Raw genomic sequence first — 17,406 nt, 5'->3', positions numbered from 1 at the left:
CTTTTGCCTAAAATATGTTAAAAAGAATGTTTGGTATGAATTGCACATATCTGAGATTTTGGCAGTTAAACAGTTACGCCTTATCTACCTACAAAAAAGGAAAACTCTGCAGCCAAGTCAAAAAAACCAGAAGTATCATATCTATAATGCAGTCTGGACTTTCCGTATAGTCAGGAATTTACATGGCTTGAAAATGCAGAATGAAGACAGCTGTTAAGAGGAAAAGGTGAAGATTATAGTTCTGTAGTTACAATTCAATACTTCTAAATATATATAAAAGTTAAATGAGAAGCTTTAAAAACAGGAAAAATATTCTAATCCTGAACAGCTGGTGTGTCAGAATCTCTCAGAAACTGTTATAACAAAACATCTAGGGCATTACTCATAATTTAGAGAAATGGGCAAAGTATTTTGAGTTCAAGCCAGTTCCAATAGCAGAGCCCCTTACTGTTTATCAGTGACTCTACTTTTGAAATGTCAGTATAGACAAAGAATGGAATTTCAACCAAAAACTCTCTGCAAGTGTGAGGAGATGAAATGGCTACTGAAAAGACAGCTAGTATAGCAAGACTTAAAATGGCATACATTCACAAACATCCTGTATAACTGGAAACAGCCAGTGTAAATTAATGTCAACTTTGTTTGAAGGTTTTAATTAGCATGACAACTTACAGTGATCGTTTCTGGCAGATGGTGTGTTTCAACACTTCCTGGGGGAGGCTCAGCAGAGGGAGGATAGTGCTTTAATGCAAATGTGCGACCACACAGTTTCTCCTAAAATACCCAAAGCTCTACTCTACAGATAGTTCCATACTACACACACATGCAGGGCTAGGACAAAACTAACTCATCTTTTTTTCCATCAAATGTTACATTTCTCATATACATACTTTTATCCATCAGCTATCTTTAGTAAAAACGTCTGAGTTTTAATCACATGAAGCACTAAGGGCATTAAACAGACATATTAATCTCCAAAGCACTCACATGAATTAATAACATTCTTCCTAGTAAGATATTTTGTCTAGTTTAGATTTACAAGTGTGCTAGATTATCAATCTTAAAATTTGCATTAAATTCCTTCAAAAACATCATTAAAAAAGTAAAAAAAAAAGTATTATGCAAACCTGGATGCTGGAATTTTACACCAGAGCTATAATGAAACTGAATTTCACTTGGTTTTGCTGCAAAGTCTGTTTGTTTCAACAGGTATATAGGCTAAGCTTTTCTCCTGTTTCGCTGCAGGTAACAGAGGAATTATCACTAGTGAAAAAGGAGTACCTTTTCTCTTTCCCTTATCATGCTTTAAACTGCTCACAGAGACCACAGCTTTTTTAGCCTGGTTCTCTACGCACAGAAGGTTGAAGCTATCATACCACTTACATTATCTCCCTCCCCACTAATTGCTTTGGAACGAGTGACCAATTTGATAGCGGAGTATCAAAAATATTTTTATGAATATGTGAGAAATAAATACAAGTGGCATGGCAGCAGAAAAAAATTACTTCCTCCATGACAACAAGCTAAGAGGAAGAGTATCACACGATCTGTTCAACCTGTGTAAGTCAGAGAACCCACGTTAAGAAGAAATGCTATGAATTAGCCTAATCATGGAAAAGGCCTCTGTAGATGTTTATTTTGTAATAGCTCCTGAAGAATACATGCAACAGAGGCCTTGACTAAGGAATGGATTTTTGTGTGTCTTGTCAGAGTATTAATTTCAACGCAAAACCTCAACGGACAAAAGACCTTCAGAATGTGTCTCATGCTCTTTTTTATTTTTCTTCCCCTCCCTGACACAGAGATTCCCCGATGACTAATTATGGATAATACATATGCAATCTTACTGAAGTTCAAATAAAACATGAGCCTTTCATGAAAAACATGTCTTTTGGAATGTCTTTGTTAGTTTTATTAAAGTGTCTGTTTTCAGAATTTTCATTAGGAAGTTCAGGAACACAGAGTAGTAGTATGGCTGGCATCACATGCCAGGTAAAATGCAATCACACCTTCTATCTCTTGCAGCAACTCTGCCTCATTAAAAACAGTGAGGACAGTATCAGCACTAGAGAGTGCACTTGCTTCAGAATCTTTGCAAAAGTTCTTATCCACTCCATCCTCTTGAACAACCTTCATAAATTCTGTGTACCTCTACAATAAGAGAACAATCATGAATTTTCATATCTTAGCCAGTACCAGACCCACAGAGACAACTACTACTTTAGTCTAAGGCTATGTGGGTATCATTGGCATCAAACGAACCCTCAGCAAATGGTGCAGAATGTCCAGATTTGGTCTATGACAGCTGCCTTCATCACTACCTTCAAACTTGCTGTGACAGTGCTAGATTGCTTTGCTTTTAGGTCTTGTGTATCTGAGGGATATTTGGCTGTAATAACGAAAATGATGAAAAGGTCACAAGTCTCAAACTGGAAAAAACATCACTCAGGGAGAACCACAATGATCCAAATGCACAGGTAGTTCAGAGTGATGCTGCTTCTTCCGTCAATGCAGCACAGTTCAAGCTTGTTATCTTAGCAGCATGAGGCTATGACTTATCTCTCAGATTTTTGCCCAAATGTAGGTATTTGACAAATCTTTCTAATCAGGACACAAGACTTTCCTCCTAAGTTTTGAAAATGTGTTTACGTCACAGAAAATTTGAAGTGCATTCGATGTTTCCAATATTCATTTATTTTAAATGGAATGCCTTTAAGATCCCCAGAGAGTCTCAGTTTATCCAAATACTTGAACTAGAGTTGTCTGTGAAAGCTAGGGAAGGATTGGAAAGAAAAAAGTCACCTCCTCAAAACACTAGAACGAAGTAACAAAAACTACTTTGTTTCCCTGGAAGACATACTCATGGTCTTGCACAGCTATCTCAGCTAGTATCAACATAGTGAAATACAGCATTTTTTATAAAAAGTACAGCCAATTATGCTTTGCCATGCTAAGCAGAGTAGGATAGAGGGCTGGGCTGATCCCCTTTCTTCATCAACACAAGTTTGAAACTTAACAAAACAAAAAGAGCTCAGGAACTCTGGGCTTTCTGACGGCAGCACAGGAAGCAAGCCAAAAAAGACTGCAAGTTCTAGCAACAGACATGTGTTTGGACAATTTCAGTTTTAAATAAAGACATCATAAGGTCAATGTAATTAAACAAAGATGACCTATGGACCAGGTGTCAAAGGGAAATTCTAATTGCGCTTTATTTAGGTTTAATTGCCAACATCAGATAATAAACAAATACAAACAGTTGCAGTTTTATGGCCTGAACCAGAATCCTCTCTTGAAAGTGAAGCACTTTCAAGGGCTCAGCTGCTGCTAATTTTGACTGTTCAGTTATTTCCAAGAGACTCTACAAAATCAGATCCAGGCTTTCTCGTGACTAGTTTAACAGATAACTCCCCCGCCCCACAACTAACCAGCACAGGCGTGCATTCCCAAAGCAAACAAAGAATAATCTTATTCTATTTAAAGTTGACAAAATAATTTCTCCAAGTCTGCAGAAGTGACCATCTTTGTCATTCACCTCTTCGTGTTTATTTAACTTGCTGCTGTTTGCATGCATTAGTTACTGCAACGTTAGAAGCATGCGTTTTCATGCCAGAATTATATTTTCCCACGTTAACCTACAAGATGTTAGAAATTCCATAAAGACATATTTTTTCTGGTCATACATATGTAAATATCTTGGTAGAATATAATCCGACAAATACGTTACTACATATACACGCCATGTTGGCTACAGAATAATGCAAACAGGTCGCTGTACAGAAGACAGGAGGGAAGTTTCTGGAAACCAGAAGAGTTCCATCAGGGAACGACACAGTTCATTACCTCTTTCCTATTCTCCTCACTTCAGCCTATCTTTTGTCCCCAGGCCCAAATTTATGTATTAAAGATCACATTATTCATTTTGAATCATTGAAAGAAAATGTTATCATAGTTATGTTTTTTTAAATTATAAGTTACCAAGTTTAAAACTATGACATTCCTGAGTTGCAGTTCGGTGTAACTGGATCCATCTGCGCAGGCCCACTGTAACCATAACGACTCTCGGCTCTGAACCCCTGTCAAGCACAGCACTGGAGCTGAACAGTGCATCACGAAAAGGTTTGGTTAAAATGTGTGTTCATGTTTTTAGGGTTTTTTTAAACAGCTTTAGAGCAATGAAAGGCTAATTTACTCTTGAACGGGAATATCCATACGAAGTTTTAACATCTCACAAGCAGTCCCTACACTGTAACCAAAATATCACAGGGCTGTTTTATCAAAACTCAGATAAGGTAAAATGCACTTCATTACACTGTTAGTCCCAACTGATTTCAATGTGAGTGTAAGCACTGGAATATATACCTTACCATTTACAGCAGAATGCTTACCACAGGCAAATCAGACTTGCTCTCTCCATTTTTTTAAGCATGTTTTGTCAGATGTACTAATAAAAGTTGCAGAGCCTCCTCAAGGAGACTCAAGAAGTGACATATTTGCTGACTGTCAAGTTTGTAGCGTCTTCCATTCTAGTGGAAGTGTCTACCACTGGGCTGCCAGGTCACGAAGCAGAACATGCAAAGATTCATTGAGAAAATTAACAGAAGCAGAAGTCAGAAGTTGTCACCATAGCATTGCCTGTGTGTTGCAGCAAAACAACTGGAAGATCAACCACAGAAACAGCACTTGCTACCGTGACTCAATAGGCTGCCCTAACAGCATTCTTTGTATCTCATATTATTTCAAAAGCGTCGTGTTTCCATTCTGGTTAAGCAGAACTTCTTGACCTTTCCCTCGCAAGCATCCTGTCCCTACTCTTATGTCTTGTGCATAAGATTTGGTCTCTCAAGAAGAGCAAACATGTCTTGCAAATCATGTTTAGTAATGGCTCTCGAGAAGACATAGGATAAAACCTCACTGTATACTGCCATATTCTTTTTATGGTAGCAGCCCTGGCTTCTTGTGTTCTCTAAAAGTATACAAATCGAAAGAAGCAAATTATGTTCAAAAGCTGGTTCACATAGCAGGAAGCAGGTACATCTCATAGGTCAGTGACACAGAGGAATATTAAATGCACTGGGGCCCTTTCTTCTTACACAAATTGGATGGGAAATAGAGAAGAAATATTTATTCTCAAATGAGAAGAAAGCTCGATTGCATATGCGACAAGCAAAAAACATCAACTCTATACACACAAGCCCTCATAATTAGATCTGTCCTTCCCTCACAAGGTTTGAAAACAAAACAAATCTTGTAATGAAGGACACAGTAAAACTATAAATCCTAATTCAGAAGTTCTCATTTGGTTATCTTTTCTCAACCTCTGTCACCCAGGTGGCCTAACACTCTCATCTTTGTGCCTTTAACTGATCCACTGTATCAAAATGATTTTTTCTTGTGTCAGCTGGAACAATTTTCTCATTTTATAGACCTAAGTATCAGAACAAACAAGGACATTTGCAAAGTTAATTTCTTTTCTGTCAGCAATGAAGTATCAGTGATGATAACAGATTCCCAAAAGAAAAGCTAGCTATGAGTGCAGAATTCTTTCTCAAGAGTCATGGATATTATAACCTGGAAGTCAAATGAGAATTACTAAAGGGATAATTTGCCATTAGCTCAGTTGACTTTGGATTCCACAGGATCTTCAAGAACCATAGTTCACATGTAGCTCTAGGATGGCAGCAGCTGAAACATCACCCTCTGCTCTCCTCTGTGCTCCCCCCATATAAACACCAAACACAAACCAAAAACAGATTTGAACAGATTTCCTGATAGCTTTGTTAGAACAATGCAAAGAGTCATTTCATGGCAATTCAGTCACTTCTGAATCTTTATTTAGAAAGTTTCCTCCCTGGGAGTACTATCTGAAACGCTATACATTCTAAACATTCAGAGGCAAGACCTAGCCCTTAAAAATTATTTTTAAAAACTACACAGATGTCAAAAGACCAAAAATCCAAATCCCTAGATCCCACAGAAGCAATTGTATAGAAAGGATATTTTAAACAGGCATTAGTACTTAACAGCCCACATACTGACTGATCTTGTTGCATAAGGAAAATGATTTTGAAGTCTGAACTATTCAGTAAGCTGAAAAAAGAAAAATAGAAAAAAGAAACATAGTTTCTGAAATCCATATATCAGGGTTTTTCCCCCCTTTTTTCCCCAACTATCACATTGGCTGTGTTTCACACCAGTTTGGGGGTTTGGCTTTTTCCACCAAGAACTAAACTGAGTACTAGAGAGAACAAAAACAAAATCATAAATCAACCTCCATTAGCAAACAAAATTATAATAAAGAGCTGGGCCTGTAACTGTACATTTACAGGTCTAGAAGAATGCATAACAATGCCTGTGCAAAAAGCATATCTAAATTAAGGTTTTACAAAGTACCTGACATGGAGTTTGTTGCTCTGCCCGTCTTGCAGAGGATACTCTTCTATGACATCCTGTACAAAAGACGGCTGCTGCCGGTGTGTCCTGGTGTGTGGCAGTGTTCCCATGTGGCTAAACACATCACAAGACCTAATGGGAATTGTTCCCTTCTTCTTCCTGGGGAGAGTGCCATGGATAGAGATGTCTTGAAAGGAATCTGCGCGATGCTCAGCCAGTGAGGGTTTGCTGGTCAAAAGGTCCATGGAAGAAGCTAATGAGAACTGATGGTTCACTGGGACATTTCTGTGAAGACTTGCAAATTTCCCTGCAGCTATCATTCTTGGTTCTGGGGGGAAAAAAAATTACCATAGCACATCAATCAATGTACCCATTTTAATGGAAATTAAATAGCATGACTAATGAAAGCACCTAGAATTGAACTTCCACTTCGCTTCTTTTAAGGCAGTCAGATACTTCAAGATGCAGCCTGTATTACAATCCAGTCACGTTGCTCTCAACTGCACATTTCATACATGCGTATACTAACTTTTATACGTATGAAGAGTCACAACAAAAAAGCTACTCATCTGAGCACATATGCAAATGTAGGCTTTGAGCCATTGTTCATTTTTATCTACAAAATTCCTCTTTTTTGCTCCTTCACAGTGGTAGTTTGAGGTGCTGATGTTCAACCCAATCATTAATAAAAAGCAAAGTTTTAAAAGCATTTTGACAAAAATAAGAGAGAGATTCTACAGCTCAATTTATAACAATACATTTCTAAACCCAGTAGCAGGTACTGTGATGGAAAAACTGTTTCTGAAGAATCCTGCTCAAGTAATAAATCCAGCAGAGAAATGGTTACATACTTCTGATAGGCTATAAACTAAAGGGCTCTAACCAAGAGATAAGGGCAGGAACAGATGACAGGAATTCTCTTCTGCAGCGTGCACAGCCCGCTGGGGCAAACCATTGCTGACGTCAGAGATTTGCATAGCCGTCCATCTCTTACACTATCAATTACAGCCTGCTGTACAGTACAGGGTTTTCTATTACCATGAGCAAAACTTTGCGAGGCAAACACTTTAGACACAGGTCTCAGTTCTGTTCCTCAAAAAAAGCTACCTTGTGCGCACTCCATAATGTTATATAAGGCAGGCCTGTCTTACCCTATCCAGTTATATTAGCCTGCTAAAGCTGCTTTATTAGCCAACAGACCTAGGGTCAACCAATCCTACAGTATTGGACCCAGGTGGTAGTCAACCAGGTGTCTCCTATGAAAACTGGAAAAGCCACAGGAGCAGCAAAGACTCGCATGAAATCAGAAAAGACTCTAGAAATAGCAGTTCTAGACAGAAAATCTGCTCTGACTTCAGTCAAGTTTCTTGTTGAAAAATAACAGTAGTACCCTGAAAGCCCATCTGCTTACCGCTGCACAAGAATCCCTCTGGTCTGGGGGAACGCAGGGGCGCTGCAGCGACAGCAGAGCTGGTCTACAGTCCTCCCCAGCCCTTCTCCAGCCTCAGCATCACAGGTAACATCAAAGTGTTGCTGCACTAAAAGCGTTCAACTCAACGGTTATGCTAAAAGGCTCAGTTTCAGAGGAACAGTAAAGCTCATCTCAAATGCATGGAAGAATTCTATTTTCTGTCAGCTGCCCTGCAGAGGAATCCACAGGCTGGATAAGGTTTTCCAGACTTCCACAACAAACACCTTCCTGCTTCTCCCTTATTCAAGGTCTTACAATAAATACTTGTTAAGTACAGATGATAATTAATATTTAGATTATGATTATTTTAATCTTAAATTTGCCGAGGCTCTGAGCACAGCTGCTCTATCCTATAGCAGAGAAGGTTCTGGAAACAGCACCTCCACTAGTCTTATCACAGGATATTATAGCAATCCAGTAGGTTTCTAATCCAAAACTCTGAGAATTTTCAGTAAATAAACAACAATCCTTCGAAGTACAGCATTTTCCTTTTAACCGCCCCTCCTAAGAAGCCCTTCTTAAAAAAATAAAACACCCCAAACCCTCAGTTATGTCTTAATCACTTCACCTTTTAAGTCACTCTCTCTCAACAACATTCCACAATCCATAAATTCAATACCCAATCTTCAAATTCGAACTTCAGTTTTGTTTTGAGGACTCAAAACAGAGTCCATACTTAATAAGATATATTCACAGATTAAGAATTTGCAAGATACTTAGCCACAATTATGGGTGTACAGAAGCTCTGACAATATTTCAAGCAGTTCTCCCCTCAGAACCCCTCCAGACAAGCCTGGTCTGCTAACTTCTACCGGTAAATTTACCTGCTTACCTATCTGCTACTCTCCCAAGAATTCCTGGTAAATGTAAACCAAGATCTAAAACAATGAGCTCGGTAACAAAAGTCTTGCTGAAATTTCCATACTTTTTTCTTGTATTGAATGTAAACACTGCAAGCAGTGAGCCTCTTCAGCTGAAGACTCTGGAATGTCTCAAATACTTCAGGTATGATTCAAGGAATGTTTGACTTTGCTACAGATAGAAACCCTGAAAGTTTTACTCCCAAGAGACAGTACTCTTTGAACCTCTGTTACTGTGCAATCGACAATAGGAATGGTAGAAACTATACCAGAAGAGTAGCAACAAAAAGAGATGAAATTCAGACACATTCCTATGTGCCAAAACGTAGCACCTTACAGAACAGAGAGCTCTGGAAGCCATACCAGTTTCCTCTAAATAGATGCAAACAAGAGCAATTCATGCCAATATACTGCTAAAAATGCTATATGATTCTGTATTTTCATATATAATGTCATTTTTCCTTCTTCAGCCTGTAACTGGAGAAAGTATAAGGGAAGGGAATTAGCAGGAGTCAGATTCTGAATTCAGAGAATTGGAGGGCATGAAGGGTTTGCAGATAGCTTTTGACATGTCCTGTCTGTTATGAATGCGGGTGAGCAAATACAAACCAAGTGGTCTTTAAAACCATCATGAGCTTCAGGAAATATATGAGATTGGACACAGATACGTATTTGTTGGGCTAGACCAAATATGTACCGGACTGTAATATAGGGTGGGAAGTGTCTCTTCACATCATTGCTTAAAGCTAGAAAGAACCATATGAACAATGAAATAAATGCCTTTTTCCTATCTCAAAACAACAGGCAAAAATTCTTTGATCTATGCCCTCTTGGTTTTGGGACACAAATACAAGCTTTCTGGCTCAGCTGGTCATCATGAGAACTTTCTGAAGCAGTTCACACAGCCTGAGAAAATGTTCTGAAGCTTTATTCAATCTGATACAAGAATAAGTGGCCCTTTCATAACACAACAAAACACAACTAGTGGTGATGGCTGCTATTTTGTTGTTTCAAAACATTGTAGGAGAGGAAGCGATGGAAAGGGATATCTCCAGGTTGGCCTCAGAGATTCACGAATGGCTAATAAACTGGCCAGGGCTGTATATGGTCATGCCAATAGAAGCCTTATAAAAGGAAGCAAAAAAGCAATCAGACTCTCAAGCTATCAGAAATATTTCTAAACCAGTTTTGGACATTAAATGATTCACACACCTCTCAAAGTCTTATTGATCTAACAGGAAAAAACCCCCTGACTTCAGATCAAGCTCTCTGAAGTCTATACCTGGTGTTATCATAACATCACCAACGGTATGACACTTCCAGTCTCACCAGATCTTTACCTATTCAACACATTATAATACATCCAACTCATGAAAAAGTGCCTTATGTTATCAGGTCTTTATGGGATGGAGTCAACTTCTGTAAAAAATATTATTATTTTCAATACGGCAAATCTCCTCGTCACCTCCCCCCTCTCCCAAAACAGTAAGAGTAAATTAGGAAAAGTGGGGAATACATTACTCTTTTCTCCCTGTTGATTTACTTGGCACATTTGCCTGCACTACGTGCATGCACGTTCAAAATAATGGAAGTGACTGACCATACTGGGCAAAACTTTGGCAAAGTCAACCTCAGGATACAAATCAGACTGATTTCCTGGGCCTTTTTTTTCCCCCCTCTTCTCTGCGTGATAAGTAACTTAAGGAAACAGAAAAAAAACCACAACTGAAAACCCACAAGAATTAACGTATTACGAAAAGAAATATGGTTAAAACTAAAGCCACTATAAATTCATCCAGTTAGATTTCATGTTAATTGCAACTCTAGAATTATGGTAGAGTCTTTTTCATTAGTAAAAGTGGATTCCTGTTCCCAAAATAGCTTAGGCGAAACATTCTGCAACCTGTATTCTCTGCTGGTTTGTTACTAAATAGATGGAGTGGCTGCTATAGCAAACAGGTCACAGGACTTTGAGCAGAATATTAAGGTTCAAGAATCTACAGCCTGCTGTGATAAGGGGAAATAGATTGAGAAAGCATATATGGGAGTTCAAAGGCTTTAAGCTTCTATCAGAAGAAACGGGAATCTGTCAAACATCAATAAAATCCCACAAGATTACAGACGGATCAGTGCTTTCAAAAGATCTTGAAGAGCTGTCAAACTGTTCTTGCGCCTTCTCCTTGTGTATGTGTGTATGTATATATATATACACATACACACATATATACACAAGACACACATGGACTCCATCCATGCATCCTTGCACTGTAATCTGACAGTTATTCTCAGGCAGCAGAAAGCACACAGGCCAGGATAACTTATCTTTGCAAATTTTCTTAGTTTTGAGATGAAAGAAACAGATAAACCCCATACTTCACTTCTTTTTTCCCTATAAAACTCCTTGAGATCCATAAAGAATGCCATGAAACAGTAATTGTTAAAGAGGATTCAGTAATAAACAAGTAGAGACCTCATTCGGCTTATACTATAAAACTATCTAAGAAACTTAAGTGCCCATCAGTTTAGCTCAGTAATCCTGAATGGCACAAAGCCTTGACTTGAAATAAGCATTCTCTCCCCTCTGTGCCAGCAGAAATAAACAGAGGACTTCACCAAGGCTAAAGTCAAATCTACACATTTTTCAGCTAACGATTCAAAATACAAGCTTTTGTTCTTTCATCGGCATAGGAAGTCATTTATTGTTTTGCCTGCTGCTCTGTTCCCACGATTTTACTTAAAAAAAAAAAAAGAAAAAACACCACCACCACCAAGAAAAAAAACACTGACTGAAAATGAACTCTTTCAAAGATCTTTCCAGCAGCAAGCATGCTATTTATTATTTGGAATTAACAATCTATTCATGCAAATTACAGATCTGGACAGAAGAAAGCAGTTCTGTATACGTTCCTCTTTCAGTGACAAAAATAAATTAACACAGCATTTTCTTTCTGCCCACTCAGTGAAACACCTCGATATCTAGAGTACACCAATGCTCTATGCTTAAAGAATATTGAAGAGATTTCAGTGGGATTCATTCCTATAAAATCTAAGCTCAAACACCGCAGTGGATCAAACGTCTAAGTAGTCAGAGCCCCGGGCAGGGCATTTCTAGAGTCCGCACGTTAAACGCTGCCAGGGTCGGGGCTCTGCCTGCTCCTCCGGCCCCTGCGCTCACCGCGGGGCGGGCACCCCCCAACCCCCCCAACCCCCCCCCTCTCCCCCGGGAAAGGGACAACGCCAACGCCGCCCCCCCAGGTACCGCTCCGATCACTGCCGCGTCTTGCCCGGCTCTTAGGGGATCAGGCCAAAGTTTAGTCTCGGCCAAGCGATCTCCCGGCAGCGAGTCCCGTCCAGTCCCCCCCGGGCTGCGCAGTCCCGCGGGCGGCGATGCCGGCTGACGCCGGCCAGCGGCAGCGAGCAGCCGGGGCGGGGGCAGGGCGGGGCGGGGCGGCCGGCGGCGGCGGCGAGAAACGGGGAGGCCGGCGGGAGCGGGACGGCCGGGGGGAACAGGCCCCGCAACAGCAGCAGTCCCGAGCGCTTACAGTCAACTACCTGGAGCCGTTTTCGGAGCCCCCGAGGCAGCGCCCTGCCGCAGGAGGACCGGCGCGCACACGAGCGCCCCTCTGCGCTGGGGACGAGCCCTTCGCGACGACCGAACTAGAACGACTCGAGCGGAGGCTCCTGAGCGCGCCTTACTGCGGGGCTCGCTCCCTCCGGCCGCGCAAACGCAAGCCGCGGCCGAAACCCTGGGCGCAGACCCGGTTCCGCGACTCTCCTGCCTCGGGCGCAGCACGCAGGACCGACGCCGGGCGCCACTCACCTGGCCGCAGCGGCGGCGGGCGGAGCCCCGGGCCGGGCGGGGGCGGCGGCCTCCGAAGCCCCCCGCGGCCGCGCGCTGGTGCGGGAGCCCAGGGAGCGCCGCACCCGCAGGCGCTCTGAGCCGCGCAGCCAGCGCCGAGCGGTGATTTACGGCTTTCTAACCCCACCCCTCCGCAGGCGATTCAGGCCGAGTCTCGCTGAAGCCCCGACGTACAAGCCGTTTACATACAGTGACCTCTTGTTGCCCTTTTTCATGGATTTAAGACCTTCCATAATTTCTCCGCTTAAATTAGCACTGAAGCGAAGATTAACTGTTTCCTAAATCCACCCTTTTAACGGACAATTCAGGGTTTACTATACTTTACACATGTCATTTACTGACATTAGTAGACTTCCCCCTCTTCCCACCGTGTTACATGAAGTCATCCATGCAAGAGGTTGGTGGTATAAAATGCGTTTTCTAAAACGAAGATTCAGACACCTGTAAAGGACTGGGAGCTATTACCACGGCAGCGGAAGGGAGCACACACACTAGCCTCTCCCGCGCAACGAGAAATGCTGGGTACTCATCACGCTATCTAGAACAGCACGGGCTGACGCTATAGCTAGGAATGTTCCCCCCCCCCCCCCTTGAGCAACTACACCTCTGAGACATATATTCAAACCATCCATCTCCTTTCTTAAGATAAGACCGTTTTACTGCTTGTTTCAACCCAGCCATGGCCTGTGCACATTTAGCGTGCTATTGTTCACCTCAGCCTTCCTTCTGACGAAGACAGTTCATATTCAGCCTCGGAGCCCAAATAAAGTGCCTGCTTGCAGAAACTAGCTGAGCACACAAAGTGCTTCGCCTTCCCACCTGGTTAATGTGAGCAACCAGACAGAACTACCCTTTGCTGCTAGATGCTGCAAAGACCTTTTGTTTAAGAAACTGTGTTCTTCAAAGCCAGAGGTCTATACCTGTTGGGAAACTGGCTGATTACAGTGATACAGAATAGCTTTCTTGAAACAAAGGTCTCATAAGAAGAAAACAGCATCAACAGTAGAACATATTTAGGCAGAACAGTCTTACCCACCTTACCACAGCATCCCTACCTTTAGGCATTTGGGTCTGAATATGTTGTCCTGTACTCTCACTCTCCTTGAAGTCCTCTACCTTTAGCAGTAATCAAGTAAAATTGTGCTGATTTCCATTTCCTAGTTTTTTGGTTTTGCAGGGTTACTTTTTAGGAGATGATCTGAATCCGCTGGATAGATTGGATCAAAGTTAATAGTCTTTTTGTGTTTTTTTCTGTTGTTACTCATACACCTATACTCAGTGTATCTGAAGACCTGGTACTCTTTCCAGTCCTCCTGGAGCCAGTTCTTGGTCAGTTAAGCCCTTGCGGCAAAGCATACCCTTTACAACAATCTGATCGTTACAGATAATTTCTTCAAAATTATTGTTCTATCTCAAGCACCTTCAGCTGTTCCACTGACCCAACCAAAACGCTTTGGCTTAAACAGAAATCAAGAGACACTCAGTTGAGTCTCAAAGAACTGTCTAGATCTGCTATTTTTCTCTTTAACATATTTTTCTTCTTCCTATTAGTTCAGTCTTTCAAGCTGCCAGGTCAACAGTTCTCTCTTGTTTTGCCACAGTTACTCAGCTGTCCAAAGCAATTTTGACAACTCTCTTTTTTCCCCTCTTGTCAGAATTCATAAGCCACCATTCTGTAAACCTTTTCACAGCTATCCTATTGACATTAGCTTTTCAGGGTCACATATTTATCTGTCAAACATTTAATTGATTTTGATATTAAATATTTGATCCCTACTCGTTGTACAGCTCCTCAGTTTTGGGACATCCTTTTCATGCACTATTTTCATTTCACTCTAATATCTATTACTTTCCTTGTAATAACTTTTCCTTTGACTCTCTTTTTCCATTCCTCCCAGGACTAGTTTTAATGAGACACTTGTGTCTAGTTCATAGGTTGCTGATGCTGTGGTCCTAAACTGTCCAAATGGTAAAGGTCATTAAGGAGCAGATTATTCATCTTCCAAGACCTCAGTGTATTATCAAACTAGTCATCAAAAATAAAATGAAACTGTGGTATTCTCACTCCAAACAAGTTAAACTACATGTGATGGTGACAACAGCAGGATTAAAATTCCAAACGGCAACCTAACGTAGGTGAAATCACTGGATATTGACCTAGGATACCTACCTCTTTGTAGTTTGTTTTTATGCATTTTATGCAGAATACTGAGTTTTGCAATCCGAGCTATCTAAAATTGGATTGAATGTTATACGTACATCATCTTACAGCAGAATGAAATTTTAAAAAATAAAATAAATTAATAATAAACCAATTTCAAAAAGAGCACTGGACCTTGCTTTGAAGTGTAGCTGCAGCTTAAGGAACCTTTAGCTCATCAAGATTCTTTAGCCAATACGTACGTTACAGAAGCAGTTACTGGGAGAGGAAAGTTCTTGAAAGACTCTCTTGAAAGAGTCTTGAGAGAGTTGTCACGGATATGAGCAGAATCCTTCCACAAGAAAGCTCAAGTAAGATGAAGTTTAGTAAAGTTAGGAGAGAAAATAACAAACATAGAGAGAGATCAAATATGCAGTAGGGAAAGAAGAGGAGAGAGAAGATGAGAAAATTAGTTTTATCCAAAGTAAAAGAAGCTCACACTTGGCATTTCTGAACAGTGCTTTTATTCTCCCCTCCCCATAGCAATCCCACTTTGGATTCCTAACATACAGGCACAAGCAGTAGGAAAACTTTATTGCTCTTGGTATTGCCACACACCTTTCCACTTTCCACACACCAACCACTTTCAAGCCAGGAAACGTTCAAGTAAATATAAAAGACAACAGTTTCCCAAAGGATTCACTGGTGGTAGGACATACCTTTCCACTTGTGGCACACTGACAGGCACAGACACCACATTTCAATAACTTCTTCCCCCAATTACAGAAAATTGTAACATCACACTGACCCTGAACAAAACCTAGTAGTTATGATCTTAATTCAAACCAATTTCACATAAAATGAGGCCTAAACCCATGACAGAAACTCACTCAATCATTTTCAGTTTCCCAGATGCAATGACATTTGAGCTACTGATGCACTAGGAAAGCAGGCAAATCTTGAATGGCTTGGTAGCACTCTGCAGTATCTTTTGTCATTGCCAGTCATGCAAAATCAGCTAAGTAGAGAGGACAGGGAATGAGAGGTAACGGAAATGTTTTGGGCACAGTCACAGACTCCGTAATTTCACTGTCACCAGGAACAGTCTATGGAGATCTCCCATCGGATGTTTCATGCACAATCTTTCTTCAAAATATACTTAAAGGGGTGGGGAAAAAGCACAGAGAGGAAAAAAGAACCAAACAAAACCAGACTGTGATCCTGCCCTAGGCACCACAATGTCTCAGTAATAAGTCCTGTGCAAGAAAAATAGAATTATGATGAGAATACAGTAACAGTAGTTGACATATCAGGATTATACTGACAGTTACGATACTCTGACTCACTTACTTCCTAGATGATGTATACTTAAATTTTTCTAATGTACATCACAATGGTAGAGATTTTCACAAAGAAGAATGTGCAAGTACTTCATCAGCTTATCAAGTGGAAGATGCTACAGAAGTGCACACTATTATTTTCCTCACTGTCTAAAGGAAAATATCTTGCTTCTCTATCTAAATAATATATACCACAGTTCAGCTAAAAACATCTAAAACCATGCTAAAAATGCAAATCAATTTTAGCACATAAGATGTTCTCTATTGACTGATTTAAAAAACTCAGGGAATTTTCAGGCAGTGTAATTACATAGGAAATAATGTCATGGTTCATTGTCATGTTTTTATGAATAAGAATTAGAAAAGGAGTAGTAATTTCCTTAGTTACATGACTGGGTGCTAAGTAATGGGACTGGTAGCTGGGCAGTCCTACATAAACTGTGATTACTCTTGAATGAGTCATTACATCCTTTCCCTAGTAGTTTTATTCTGTCTTCAGATGTAAATGAAACTTTGTCTTCTCTGTGACAATTTACACAACACATCCTTGTACCCACTTTATATGCAACATTTCTATTGGCAATCTGCCTGCAGTCTTTAAGAATGAGGAACTTACAGGACTGCCTGTACACTAGGTAAGTACATTAGTTGTGAGTTAGTTTGAATTAAATTAGATTAGATTCCTTGTTGCAAGATTTTTGGTGTTTCAATATTTTATTAAGTCTACTTTTGGAAATGGGTTTACTGAGATGTGGGATAAAGTCTGGAAGCATCTGTGCCTGAAACAACTGCAGTGCCTTTGCCAAGCCCTCCCACCAGTATCCCATGCTGACCCGCCGTCCACCTTAATCATCTTTTTATCTACACAGCATCACGCTATCTGTGTATCTCCTTGCCGTAAAAATGTTAACGGTGAAGTGCTGTCCTGTGTGACATCATGCTGGGGAAGCTAAAACCCCAAGAGTATGCTGACAGTCCCTGCCCACGTATCACGCACTGCTGCAGCCTTGTACGGTCATCCTCGACTTCCGCTGTCTGTAGGAGAGGAGAGTGTGTACAGGTGCATCTTTCCACCTACTGCAAAGACATCTCTACGAGCAGCTGTCTGAACAGATGAATGAGGAGGAACATAACCAGGACTCCAGCTAGTGCCAAGACTTTATATCTGCTTGTTGTAGCTTGTGTACATTAATCACATTAAGAACTGAATACTTGCCAATTCTTGGGAGAGCATTTTCAAAAGGGACCTGGCTTACAGCAACGAAAGAGATGATGGGATGAAACAAAAGGGTTCATGAGAATTTTTCAGTTTGACCTTAAACTTCAGAATTCCAGTCTTCCTAAAA

General features: G+C 40.7%; 1 protein-coding gene across 4 annotated transcripts in view; it reads right to left on the bottom strand.

Moving 5' to 3' along the window:
• The window catches only part of BCAR3 (BCAR3 adaptor protein, NSP family member), an 81,724-nt gene that overhangs the window by 52,328 nt on the left and 11,990 nt on the right, over positions 1-17,406 (bottom strand). The window contains exons 1-2 of one of the 4 annotated variants that reach the window (XM_026116541.2): positions 12,542-12,705; positions 6,391-6,718 (exon numbers count right to left, since the gene is read on the bottom strand). In XM_026116541.2, the coding sequence (XP_025972326.1) occupies positions 6,391-6,710 (320 nt within the window). In that variant the 5' untranslated portion in view covers positions 6,711-6,718; positions 12,542-12,705. Of the gene's footprint in view, positions 1-6,390; positions 6,719-11,980; positions 12,137-12,273; positions 12,522-12,541; positions 12,706-17,406 lie in introns of those variants that run through there. The other 3 variants (XM_026116542.2, XM_026116540.2, XM_026116538.2) reach the window with 3 other exon arrangements.

Source organism: Dromaius novaehollandiae, chromosome 8 (genome assembly GCF_036370855.1).
Source record: "Dromaius novaehollandiae isolate bDroNov1 chromosome 8, bDroNov1.hap1, whole genome shotgun sequence".
Taxonomy (NCBI): Eukaryota; Metazoa; Chordata; class Aves; order Casuariiformes; family Dromaiidae; genus Dromaius; species Dromaius novaehollandiae.
Note: the sequence above shows the minus strand (reverse complement) of the source record. Positions and strands in the feature narration are given on the sequence as shown.